General features: G+C 39.8%; 1 protein-coding gene across 4 annotated transcripts in view; it reads right to left on the bottom strand.

Annotated features, from left to right (window-relative positions):
* MAP3K15 (mitogen-activated protein kinase kinase kinase 15) overlaps positions 1-13,332 on the bottom strand; it is an 88,900-nt gene that overhangs the window by 1,903 nt on the left and 73,665 nt on the right. For all 4 annotated transcript variants that reach the window (XM_051794849.1, XM_051794850.1, XM_051794852.1 and 1 more), the window contains 9 exons: positions 13,183-13,313; positions 12,786-12,891; positions 9,614-9,771; positions 7,818-8,001; positions 5,131-5,308; positions 4,258-4,432; positions 2,735-2,920; positions 2,210-2,315; positions 790-1,000 (listed from right to left, as the gene is read on the bottom strand). In XM_051794849.1, the coding sequence (XP_051650809.1) occupies positions 790-1,000; positions 2,210-2,315; positions 2,735-2,920; positions 4,258-4,432; positions 5,131-5,308; positions 7,818-8,001; positions 9,614-9,771; positions 12,786-12,891; positions 13,183-13,313 (1,435 nt within the window). The remainder of the gene's footprint in view (positions 1-789; positions 1,001-2,209; positions 2,316-2,734; positions 2,921-4,257; positions 4,433-5,130; positions 5,309-7,817; positions 8,002-9,613; positions 9,772-12,785; positions 12,892-13,182; positions 13,314-13,332) is intronic.

Below are 13,332 nucleotides of genomic sequence, written 5' to 3'. Positions count from 1 at the left end.
CTTATCATTTTTAATGACTACCACAGGACAGAGACACTTGAGAGATACTGTCATAAGTAACCTCTTTTATGGCTTACAGATTTCATTTCAGTTGTCTGAGACTCACTTAGGAGTGGCATTTGAAGGCTTTCACCTGCAGAATTTAATAAATAGCTTGTAAATTCTGTTCCTGCTGTTTTGCAGCCTCCTTGGGAAGAGTTGCTGCCTTTATACTGTAATTTACTCTGAACAGTGTAACACTGATGTTCTACCAGGGACTTTCTGATCACAGATTCACATCACATCCACAAGGAAGAATGGGACCTTCAGCTGTTAACACACCAGCAGCAGCCTACAGATGTAACCTGTGAGAAACAGGGCAGGGGCTCTGCTGAGCTATGCTTGTGCTCATTAGGGGGCAGCCTGTCCCGTGAGGACAGAGCTGCTCTGGCCTTTGCTTGCAGGAACAGCCTTAAGGCACTGACACCAAGTCAGGTGGCATCCAAGGAAGTAGGAAGGAAACTGGCACAGTTGCACAAACCTAATTACAGTAGAAATCCAATGTGACATTCTGCAATTAAAAAAATAATTGCACAGAAATAAAAATTGTACTGCAGGGTGTTGAGCTGTCATACTGGTACTGCCAGCGTATTCCAAATCCATTTGTGTTCCTGGAAGGTCTCCTTTATCAGGAGGCAATAGGTGAGCAGTACTTATGTTAAGAAAGCACATGTAAATGTAGAAAGCAAAGTCTGAGAGCTTTTCAAAGACTGCCTGAAAATGCTTGCACAGTCTTTATAGGAGAGTTACCTGAAGGTCTCGTGTTTAAGTCTGCCCAGCTCCTGGCTGAGCTGCTGCTGAGCCTCATGTGACACCACAGAGCTGAGGGTGCTGACTCCCGATGTGATGGCAGGATCCTCAGCCCCGTTTTGTTCAGAGGGCTGGAAACTGTCCTCCACTTCCTCACCATCCTTGTCCCCACCTTCCGTTTCTGATGCTGGCTCGAAGTGAGCGCGAAGCTCTAGTAAAAGAAAAGAGGGTAAGGATAGGATTTTTTTGACAAGTTTTTTCCAGAAGTATTGCAGTTTGTTCTTTATTACTGTGGGTGGGGAGCTTCAGCTGAGGCAGTGGCTGTTTGCACAATGTGCTTTGCTGCCTCCCCTCACTATTGCAATAAAGTCTTAGGTGAGCTGGACCACAGATTCTCTGGCATCAGCTCTGTCTGAAATGAATGGTGCTGCAGTGCACCAGCAGAGGTAGATAGCTCTAGATCACAGTCATAGAGGGGACAAATATCATGATTTGAATAATAAGACAGTTAATAAAATATGCTAATGAGAAACTCCTGAAAGCTTACTTTTTTCTAAATTGTGAAAAAAAAAAAAAGTTGTTTTCCCCTAATGCCTTGGACCAAAGACTTTACAAAGCTTTCCTCTCCTCCAGGTAGCATTTTAACCCCAGTCCTCAAAACTTGCTGCAGGTGGCCACCCTTCTCACCAAAGAATAGCTGCCCTTTTTCTGGTACAAACAAAGTCTTAAAAGATTTGGCCAATTTGGCTTTAAAGCCATGGCAACTTGGGATTACAACGGTTCACCTCACTAGAGTGCTGTCAGAACATTATTACACAGGAAGGGGTGCTCAGCACTTCAGGGAGTTACAAAACTACTTGCAAATTTCCAACTTAACTTATTCCTAGATAGTTCTTAGTTAATATAGCCTCCTGCTGGCGATTTTTCCGACGGTCCATCTCTGGGCCAGAATCCTCCTCCTCCTATTAATGCACTCCCTTCTACACATCTGTTCCACACCTCAGTATAATTTTTCAGAACATATAACCAAATCTGTGCAGTGTTACCCACCCTGGATGTCATTAACATGCGGTAGAAAGTCATCTTCTTTCTTACTAGAAAATCTCCAGCTTGGACTGAATTTAATTTGCCTTTTTCGTCATGTGGGTGCATGGATTTTGCACCCACACTGGGGGTGCAGAACCACTGCATTTCTCTCCTTATTATGTGCTTTTGTACTGAAAGTACAGCATTAATCCTCCAGATCAACACTTCTTTCTCTGCAACACTCTGACCCCGTGCCTTTGATGAGTGGCACTTGGGATGCAGTTAATGGCATGCTGACAGATTAAACATCTAAACCGTTCCATTTGCTATAACTCTTTGATATGTAAAAAACCTTTTTTTGAAAAAAGGATTGCTTTCAGCTGCTTTGATTTACCTGGAATAAGAATAGTGACTGCTGCTTGGACTGCACGGCGGATTATGTTATCCATTGCAAACATCCAGTGGGGTCTTATTAAGTGATTTCTTAATACTTTGTTCACCTGTCAATGTAGCAGCAAACAACATTTGCTCACACCTTAGGAGAGAGAATCTTGTTTTTCAATAGTCACAGTAAGCTTTATAAGGTAACAACTGCATACAGCACTGAAACTCTCCCACCTTTCAAAATCTAAACAACAAATTTGACAGTTTTAGGCTACAGCTTTCAAACATTTCAAACCAGACTGTGACATTCAAACCCTTCTAGAGTGCAAGGAGGAAGAGGAGTGAGGAACAGTGCAGAAGCTCCGAACCAACCCCTGGGGTAAGTTCTGTCCAGGAGCAATCTGATGTAGTGGAAGTTGTCCCTGCCCATGGCAGGGGGGTTGGAAATAGGTCATCTTTAAGGTCTCTTCCAACCCAAACCATTCTGTGATTCTATGAAGAATTCCTCTCCCCCTGCACTAGGAAAGGAACTCACCGCATCCTGGAATCCAAACAGTACCAGATGAATCTGATTGATGGAAGTGCTGTCAAAGTCCAAATCCATTTTCAACTTGGATATGGTAGAAGCCATCACTCTCTGCTCAGGAGAGTGTATGAAGTCCCTTAAAATCCCAATAATCTGCTTGATGTGGGCCACTGAAAGTTGCAGTTCTTCAGAGCTCTGGAGAAAAGATAATGAACATATATCAAGTAAACATCTAATTTACTAGCATTAATATTTTTAGGGTTACATAGCTTTGCTTATGTATATTTCTCACTGATGCACAGAAACCACAGAACTTTCATTTCTGCAAAGTCTCTAGTTTTTACCTTTTCCTAACAAGAAAATTTTTGAATAGTAATTTCTATTTTCTGAAAAAGAAATTACGTCTACTGCTACTGTGGCTGTCACAAAGGGAAGAGGTTACAGATTGTATCTACACATTTCCACAATGTACTGCAGAGGGCAGCTCTCCTCCAAAAAACAGCACAGTGAGTCGCTAAGAGACCCAATTTTTTTAGATGTTATCCTTTTGAAAAGATGAATCTCACATCTAATTATGCAGACATTTCATTTCCTTAGGCAAAAAAGTATGTTTATATATGCATTTATCCCAAGTTAGAAAAAGGTCTAAAATGGCAAAGTGATTCACAAGTGTTCATTCTATGATTTGCAGTCCATAACCCCCACAGTGTCCCGTAACCATCCAAGTGTCTGTAAGAACAACAATCTGTATAATGAAAAGGTAAAGGGAGAAGTATTACATAAATTATGGAAAAGAGAGGATTACAGTGCTACGAAACAGCTGAAGACTGAAGTAGGACTTGCTCTTACTAAATAATTGGTTATTATGGAAAAAATTTAGAGTCCTGGTTATTTCTGACTAAGATCTCACATACAAATTTTAGTCCTCTGTAAGGCTATAAGCTATTTGGTAGTTTAAGCAGGCTCCCCTTTATGTGAATGCAGTCCATGTGAAAAAACACAGCTTTGGTAAGAATAAATGATGTCAGAGGCACATTAGACACAGACATTAGAAAAGGCCAAGCCAGCAGCTCTGTTACAGGTGTGTGCCAGTGCCTGGTTATGCCTTAAGCAAACATGATTTTTCTTGCTTCTCTTTACAGTCACGAAACATTCCCACTCAACCTTTCCTTCTACAGAAAACCTACTTTAGCTTTTTAAAGCAAAACACCTATTACTACATGGTGTTCTAGTTCCATGTCCTTAAAAGCCAAAAGAAAACACAATATCAAAACTACCCAACCCACCAACCTAAGTCTCAACAACCCCATATCAAATGCCCCAACCTTTCCCTCAGATAAAACCAGCCAAAAGTAGTAGCCAAAAGCTGGTGTTTGCTATCCCTTCAGACAAAGCAAATGGCTTACACAGTTACAAGTCTCAAGAGATTAAAGATATTCACAGAAGAAACAATCCAAGCACCCTCATCTATTAGTACTACTACCTGTTATTTTCCTTTTACAATGGAAAAAGGAGAGCTGAAGTGAAATTACCTGTGCAATACACTCCTGCAAATTGGAAGCAACTTTATCCTGTTCTTCCTTGAGGATTTTATATAGGATTGCTCGGCGTTCACTGTCCTTCCGCAGCAGGAACAGTCCAGAATCCTTATCGTCCACTGAAGGAGAGGCACTCCTGTCCTCCGTGGCCGAGCCCTCATCAGGAACACTGTGTCACATGCACAAGAGAGACCTCAGCATTAGCAAAGCAGCAGTACTGTCAGAAGCGAGTAGGGGTATTTCCGAGGTTAAAAAGGGAATTAAAACTACAGCAGCAGATTGATCAGACTGTTAAATGCTAATTCTGAGAGAGAAGGTGGCACAGACCCTGTGCTGGTTCAAAACCCACTGAAGCCAAAAGCACATGGCTGATTTCACCCTGCTAAGAAGCTGGCATTAATGTCAGTCAGCACTGGTCAGTTTTGGAGAAAGCTGAAACTATTCATTTTTTCTGGACCCATACTGTAACATACTAATTTGAAGGTATTGCTTTGTACTTTGTGAGTTGCAGAACTGTTTTTCTGCTTCCCCTTTCCCACATTTTTTTCATGAGTACAGGGAAGGGTCAACTCTTCACTTGACTCCTGAATCCATATCCACTTGGTAAATAAGAAGACTGACATTTATTCATTGGAGGGAGTAAAGTATATAAGTACATGGAAGCCTTAAAGGAGAAGAATCATTGATCATTATTAAATATAGACAATATTTACATTAACTGGTAACCTACCTATGCAACTCACTTCCTGTTTAACACGCCTACTTATCTCTAGCCATTATGTGAAAAAAATGCCCTCAGATAAAATATAATGTGAATTAAATCCACAAAATCCCTCAAGGATGTCAAGCAACAAGCAAATGCTTTACCTTAGTAAATGGGAAATGGGATGCTTTGTCTGAATCTCTGAAATGGATCTTTTTGTCCTTTCAAAAAACACATCATGCTGTACATCAGAGTCTGGTGAAACAGAGCCATGCTCACTGCTGCTACTGCCAGCCTGTTCTCCATGGATTGGCAGTGGGAGGGATGTATTACGATTATAATCTACAAACAGACATAGTAAAATGTGAAACAGAATTAGGTCAAAAAGGGCAACATGCTTGAAACGGTTGTGATCATCTTCAGTGATATCAAGACCTCATTTTGCAAAATGGTTGAGGGAGAGGTAATCTTGTTGACAGAAAGCAGTAATACAACTCAAAATTGTTATATGCATAGGCAATAAAAGCTGCGAACACGTAACTGCTGAATCTGAAGACAGGACACATGAAATGCCATTTTGTTACCCTCTCTCTCTCTCTCACACACACACACACATATATACACACATAGTCCCCCTTAGTGCTGTCCCACAAAGTGGTACAACTGGATATACAGCTGTTTAAAGAGCCTGAATCGAACCAATAGGTTCATTGGCTACTCCACCACAGCCATCTCTCTAACCAGAGAATACTCTACTACCTGCCCTCCTCATCTCTGCTCGTGCTAATGGGCATGTAAATCCTCACTCATATGTCCCCCTGCCCTCAGTGAGGACTCTCAGCACTAGCCAGAAGGAAATCTCTTGTCCCTTTCCAATTCATCTTGAAAGTAAGAAGAAATAAAAAAACCTAGATAATGAGAGCTTGCTGTAATCCTGACTGCCAGTTTGCAGTTGTGTGGTAGGAAAGCTAAGGAAGTTCTTTCAAGTCAGGGTGCACACATCCATGGAGCTAAAGTATCACAGAAGTTTTTGATACTTGTCACTACAAATTGTGTAGAGGTGGGGGAGGAAGAGAGCTAAAAGGTAAAAGTTGTTCAGGAAGCTCTGACAGATTCCCTGGCACACAACTGATGTTCAAATGGCTGAGGTTAAACAGTCACAGAAATAAAACAATATAGGCCACCTTGTAAGACCTGTTTCAAGGCTTCTCAGTAGTACAGAAAACTGAGGGTTGCTGTCCCAAGAGTAAGGGCTGAGACTTGCTCCGAGCCACCTTTATTATTGCAAAGAAAAAAGGGGACAGGGACAGACAAGATGGAAAGATGGGGACAAAGCTGAGGAAACTGACAGGGAGGGAAACAGTAGAGGGAGAAGACAGTGAACTGCTGTAGCTGAGACTGTGCTAACTGCTGGGTCAGGACCTGCCTTAGGCCACCAACCCCCCCTTGGAGATGGCTGCAGCAGCCAGCACAGCTCTCCCCAGCTCCAGCATGGCAAAGCACACATACTCTTCTGCAGTCACATTGCCTTTCCTTCTCCTCACCCAACAAACAGTTTTTATAGCATTTGCCCACTCTGCTCATGTCCATGGCCAGCACTGAGCTAGCTTCCTGCTGCAGCTCAGTGCTAAACCCTGTAGCATGAGATCCTCACCATCTGAAGGAGATCCATAACCTCATCAATGAGTGGGAGAAGAGAAGAAAGGAGGAAGGCAGAAGGAGGGGGAGGGTGTGCAAAAGACAACTGCGTCTTCCCTGATATTTGACAAAGAGCCTGTTGCTCCCAGGGCAGCAAACAAGGCAAGGTCCACCCTTTCTAATGACACACAATTTTTCCAGGAAGATACCCTCAAGCAAGAGCTGAAAGGCCACAAGAGAAAATGATTGCAGTGGGGCAGCGAGGCACAGCCTGGCAACAGCTCCTGAGTGCCACCGCCCTGGCTGAGCAGCGGGACCCCTCCCGTGACCTCAGGGTAACTGCAGGGACTGGAGTTCTTAGTGTCCCTCAGGACAACAGATGAGGCCCATTTCCTTGCTGAAGCCAATTCAGCTAGGTGTTATAAATTCCTTGCTATGTTTTTCTCCTTAGAATTCATTCTTTCAAAAGTTCCTTGTTGAGAGGGAAAAAGTGCAGAAAGGGAAGTAATTCAATTTGCATTGGGAGTGTGTGTGTATGTGCAGACAGGGGAAAAAAGCAGCAAGATCAATGGCTCTGCCTGTTTCTAAATGGCCAGTTCCTCCAAATGCTAATGATTTATTTGGTAGGCCTATATTAACGTTCATTATCTTATCACTGAAAAAGTGGCTGCTATATTTGGGGGGAGAGGTGAGAAGAAACATGCTATGCAGATAAAACAAAACAGCCCACTAGACAGCTACTTCAGCACCTCTGTGCCAAACTTCCATGCTATGTATCAAGTTGAAAATGCTGACCCAAACACCTAATAGACCCACATTTTCAGGTGCCAAACATCTACTCTGTAAAACTCAGACCTCTGAAGAGTACATAATTGTGAATCTAAAATGTAGAATTGCTATAGCAAGTCTTCACCAAATGTCATTTTTCCAATTTTAATTTAATACAAAAGAAGCATTTATTTCTGGGGAGAGGAAAAATGGCCTTGAGAGATTTCAGCATGCAAAACACAAAATAAGCAAGACATCATATTTTCTTGGCATTATTAAATTTAAATATGGGTAATTACAAATCATAGGTACTTTCAACAGCTGAGTTCCTGCTGCTTTCCTGGCTCAAGCAATGTCCTTTGTAAAAGGGAATGCTTAATGATTCCAATCTTTTATATAACACTTAATGATGATGTTGACTTGGATTTGGCTGATAATTCCTTACCTGAAGGCTTGAATGCAATTCTGCCTTTCTTGCCCTTGTTTACTTGCTTCAGAAAGGAATCTCTGAGCAAATCAGATGCTGTAACACGTTTACTAGGATCAGGTTCAAAACAGAGCAAAATAAAGGCCCTTGTTTCAGCAGACACCGATTCTGGAATTTCAGGATGAATTTTAAACATCCCAACCTGCAAGTAAAACAGAAGTACTAATTATTTTTCCTAAAATGCAAGGAGACCATAGGCCAAAGCTTTCTTATATGATCTCTCACACTTTTCTTGGTTCTTGTGGAAAAGGAGTGATCCAGGTACCCACACAGAGCAGTGAAGTGACAACGAGGTTCTAATCCTGTTTTACTTCATTGCAAACATGGTGTGAATATCCATGTGATACTACACAAATGTCAAGGTATGGATGTATCTAACCATGTGCTTTCAAGCAATCTAAAGATCTGGGCATTATCCACACCAAGTGCTTCAAACACTGCTTCTCTTACCAGCCACAAATCCCTCCAGTTATTGCACAGGCTTCCCATCACCCCTGCCCAGGACTGTGTCGCAGTTGCTGCCTCCTCCAGCACATTCATGCCCAGGAACAGGAATAATTTCCTCCTCTAGCACTGACTGCCTGAGGCTGCACCTGTTCTGCTCCCACTGCTGCCAAATTTCCTTGCACAAATACTCTCAGTGACCTTGCTAGACCTTGTCACCACCCCTACACTAGGGCCAGATCTTTCCCTAGTCTTTCAGTGTTGTTTAACTGAAAATCACATGGTGTCCAAAGGTTTACCAAGACCCTTGTTAAACCTTTCTTTAAGTAATGACTCTTTAAAGTCACTACTTAAAAACAGTCTCTTTTAAGACTCTTTCTTTAAGTAATGAAAAATGTTCTTCTACAGGTTGCTCTCTAGTGATCTTTCCAGCTCCCTCTCTGCCTTCTTATTTTCTAATGTCAATCTGGCATAACTGTTCTGCAGCAAGAGCTGTACAACCCATGTGCACTGTATGGCGCGTGTCTGGTGGGATTACAGCTTGTAGTCTCAGCATCTTTACACAAAACACATTCTGGAGAACAAACACAAAGATAGGGGCCACAAGGGAGACAGCTGCCCAGCAGTTAAACAAGTGCCAGCTGCTTTCAAATAATCTTATTATACAGCTGCATTAACACACTGTGGCACCATTAGGCACTCACAACAGTGGTTCAGCTTCAATGCAAGCTGAAGCAAAAAATGCTGAGCAGTCATGCCTCTGTTTGAATGACAGTGCAGAAATAAAATGCTAATAGTGCATTAAGGCCTTCTGAGCCATGACTCTGAGCACATTCAAGACTCAGGATTTCCTGCATGTAACATTTTTAAAATACACAACTCGATAACCTCTACAATTAAATTGATGTACTGAATAAAGAAACTGAATAAATAAATAAATAGATGGACTTAAATAACTTGTTTGTCATTATTGGAGAGACTGGTTATAAGAAGGAAATCATAAACCAAGAGCAGGAGATGACAGAAGTAAGACAGTAGAGAATATTAGTTTTCATACGTCTTCACTTATTTTTCAGATTGCTGCTCTGAGTCATGACCTAGTTCCAGCACAAAAATAACTGATCACCCCTAGAGCAATACAGCTTAGAGCAGAGAAGAATCATTCAGTGAGAGCCAAAAACACAGGTCAGACTGTGGCTTTGTGCAAAAGAACCCATGTCACAAAATGTTACTACCAATTAATACTATAAAATAAGTTAGTATTTGAATTTTTTTTTTTTATTGCTCTAAAGTAATGAAGCTGTATTTACTTTAAACATTGCAGCTTGAGGCTCCCCTAGTTCATGGAACGGAGGTTTGCCTGTTGCCATTTCGATGATGGTGCAGCCCAGTGACCAGATATCAGCTGGTGCACCATATCCTCGTGGTCCTTTATCGATGATTTCTGGAGCCATGTACTGCAAGGTTCCTAGTCAGGACAAAAAGAACAGTCAAGTGTATAGTCTTCATTCTTATGGAAGAGAATTAACACACTACTCAGCAAGCCAAAAATTGTCAAATGCCACCTGTACAACATAAATACTCGATTTCCTGAATCAGCACTGAAAACTTGACATAAACTTATATTTCAACATCTTTTTATATGCTACCTCTTTGCCCCTCCTTTCTAACACAAGGTTTCAAACTGCTAAAAGTATATTCACCACATATTCCAAAAGCTTCCTCAGAACACAAAATTACATCAACAATTTTTGCAGACACCAAATTTTAAAGATTATGCATGTAAGAGATAATGAAAATCTGCAGTGACAGTTCCTCATGAGAATAATTTTTCATATTTTTACGCCAATAATGAGAACATCAGTTACAGAGAATTTCAAACTGTTAGTTTAAAAAGAAGCTATTTTTGTAAATATAAGACAATTAGGGAACCCATCATAATTTATTTGGAATTCCAGGAAGTCTTGGATGTGCTTGGGATTTCTGACATACAAGGTTAGCCAAAAAAAACCGAACACCAAACATGTTGGAATTTCTAAAGCTAACTAAACCTGTTGAAATTTCTAAAGCTATACATGGTGACAAAGTAGACAATCTGCCTGTAGACAATCTGACTGTAATACTAGTTATAATAATGATAAATAAAAAATACAGTAAAAAAATAAATAAAAGATGGTCAATTCGAAATAACTGACATTGAACCATATACTAACCCAGTTCATGAGGTATTTACAGGAAGGGTCCACATTACCAGCAGAAATCTCTGGATGTTCTGAGTGTTTTGAACACTACAGTATTTTCTCCACCTGAATTTCTACCAGCTCTGTTATGACATCTTTAAATTATTTTTCTTTTTAAGAATGCAATAAAACTACATCGTGGTAAAGCTATGAACTATTAAGTAAAAGACATTTGGTGAAGAAAAAAGGGTATCACTATGTTCATTCAATGTGACTCTGCAGAATGGAAGTTTAAGCCACAGCTTTGCCCTAGGCTGTGTGTCTTGAATGGAGGGATATAATGTTTAAACCACTAGAAGTCTGATTCTTCCCATCATGTGATTTCATTACACAATGCATGAAAACCAGGGTTTATGTACTGAGTTACGGAACAAAACAAATTGCAAGAGACCTTTTAAGACCCTCTGGGCTATAGCTACCTGCTTACTGATTTTAAATGATAATTTAAGTAAAATATTTATTCTCATGGCAAATTACATCTCGAAGGCACAAACAGGGCTGCAAACATGCAAGAGAACAAAGAAGGGCACAAGGAAAGATTTACCTCTTTTTATTACAGTACGGTGACATTTCTTTAGATGCCATTTCTCCATACATCATCTCTAATAATAACTAGTTGCTAAAAAGGCACCAAGGAGTATATAAAATCCAGGTAAAGCAAGAATGATTTTTCCTTAGTACCTGCTCTAACCGTAATAGCAATCAGCCATAATAGTGGTTTCCTGGGTAAAAATTAAATTTTGGACTATGACTTTTAATAGCCACAAAAGCATCTTCCACCATGACTTCAATTTTTACCTTATGGAACCCCTTCATATATTTAAAGTCTTCAGAATAACCTGCAGAAATGAGCACCACGTGGTAGTGCAACTCTTTTCCATGGAATGTAACTGTACTGAACCAGTCTAAAAAATGGCAAGGACAAACATTACAGGAAAAACCTGAAAATACTTTTTCAGATACCACAAGAGACCTGTACATATTAGAGAATTATCAATCCAGCTGCATAAGCAAGATGATTGACAAGAAAATTATTTTTTTAAATCATTTGTTTGGAAAACACTTACAGGAATGCTTCAATAGCCAGCATTTAACCAGTTCTGTTCAGATATAATGTTATCTATGTATCTGTTGTGGCATCTCTAAACTGAAGAGATTGCTTCTTGTAGCTCTTAATTTCTTAACAAAACATTTAAATGTTGCATTTGTGATTATCAACAGGACAAATAATTTTTTTCTTCTCTTTAAGGAGCTTCTAACTTAATTTAATTTGATTCTAACTACAATCTTTACAGCTTTGAAAGGAACTGATTTGTTTAAAATGCCTGCACATGGGAAGTTGATCTCATAAGACACTGATGCAGACATCACATGCTGTGTTCAGATCATGATGTAATATAGGCCTAGTTTCCAATTCACAAACTTTGCTAATAATGAGTAAAAAAGCTTAGAAAGGCAAGTTACTTCAGAACCTTAAGAATTTAATTTTCATTTGTACCATTTATTTAAACTGCAGGCCAGTGAGAGGCTTGTGATACCAGCCTTTGCATAAGGTCACGTAACAAGAAAAACCATCATGCTACCCTGTATCTTCAGTGATCACAGAACTGAGCAATTATGTGACCACATATTCATTTTTCAATGTGGAGTTTCACCTGGTGCCCAGCAATTTTTGTTTTCTCCTATTACAAGTCTTTACAACAATGTTGTATTGAAAGCTTTTCTGTAACACATCAGCCTAACATTTTTATGTAAACTTCTTTTTACTTTTGTTGCCATAACACCAAGTTAGTCAGTGGGTTGGGTTTTATAATTAACGCCTCAAAACTGAAAGTATTTACAAGTTTGAGTTTGTTTTTCTGCACTTTTAAACATACATCCAGAAAGTGTGCATGTATGAGTTACTAATATCAAGATTATTAAATGAAAAAGTTGCTGTATTCAAGTGTTTCCAGATGTAACTGCAACAAATCAACTGTTAGTTAATGAAAAACACTTAGAAGAAAAACTATTACCCCATCACACTTAAAAAATGGAGGGGAAAAAAAAGTAAATTGGAAAAAAGTTACATTTTAAAAAATAGAAGGATATCAACTCTGTGTTTATGGTGATCATATTCCCATTGACTCTTCCCTGAAAACAGAGACCTAATAGTGTTTTCATCACAAATCCAAAGAGCCTTTTGGTTCTAATGCAAAATCTATCACAAACCCCGTTATAAACTCTGATAAATTCATCTTACCTGTAAATGTTTCAGTGCATGGATTGATTCCTGCCAGACGTTTGGAAGTACCAAAATCCGATATCTTAACCACGCCACTATAGGTGTTCACCAAAACATTATCCCCCTGTGGTTTGAATAGGAGAGAGAGAGGGAAGGCAGGGAGAAAGGAGAGACAGATGAATACAGATTCTAAATGTCAATAAAACTCCTTCAAGTTTGCAGTTATCTTTGTAATATACTTTTCTACAAAGGAATTTTCCAGGAGCACCAGGGAGAAGGAGTTGGTTTATACTTTGCTTTTGTTTTAAGCTTCCACGAAATCCTATTAAAAACTCTACTTCAGATCAGAGTAAAACTAACTGAAGTAAATAAGATAAAAAGCAAATCAAACAAGACACACCAAAGGAAAATTTACCTTTATATCTCTGTGTACAATCTGGTTCTCATGGAGATACTTAAGGCCTTCCAGAATCTGCTTGGTGTAAAATTTAATTGTAGGTTCTTTCATTGGGCCCCACTTAGATCTTAAGAGAGCTGAGAGGCTGCCTACAAGAGATTAAGAAGA

This window comes from Manacus candei, unplaced genomic scaffold (genome assembly GCF_025592945.1).
Source record: "Manacus candei isolate 608988 ecotype Guabito, Panama unplaced genomic scaffold, ASM2559294v1 h1tg000041l, whole genome shotgun sequence".
In the NCBI taxonomy this organism is placed as follows: Eukaryota; Metazoa; Chordata; class Aves; order Passeriformes; family Pipridae; genus Manacus; species Manacus candei.
This window is presented reverse-complemented; position numbering and strand designations above follow the sequence as displayed.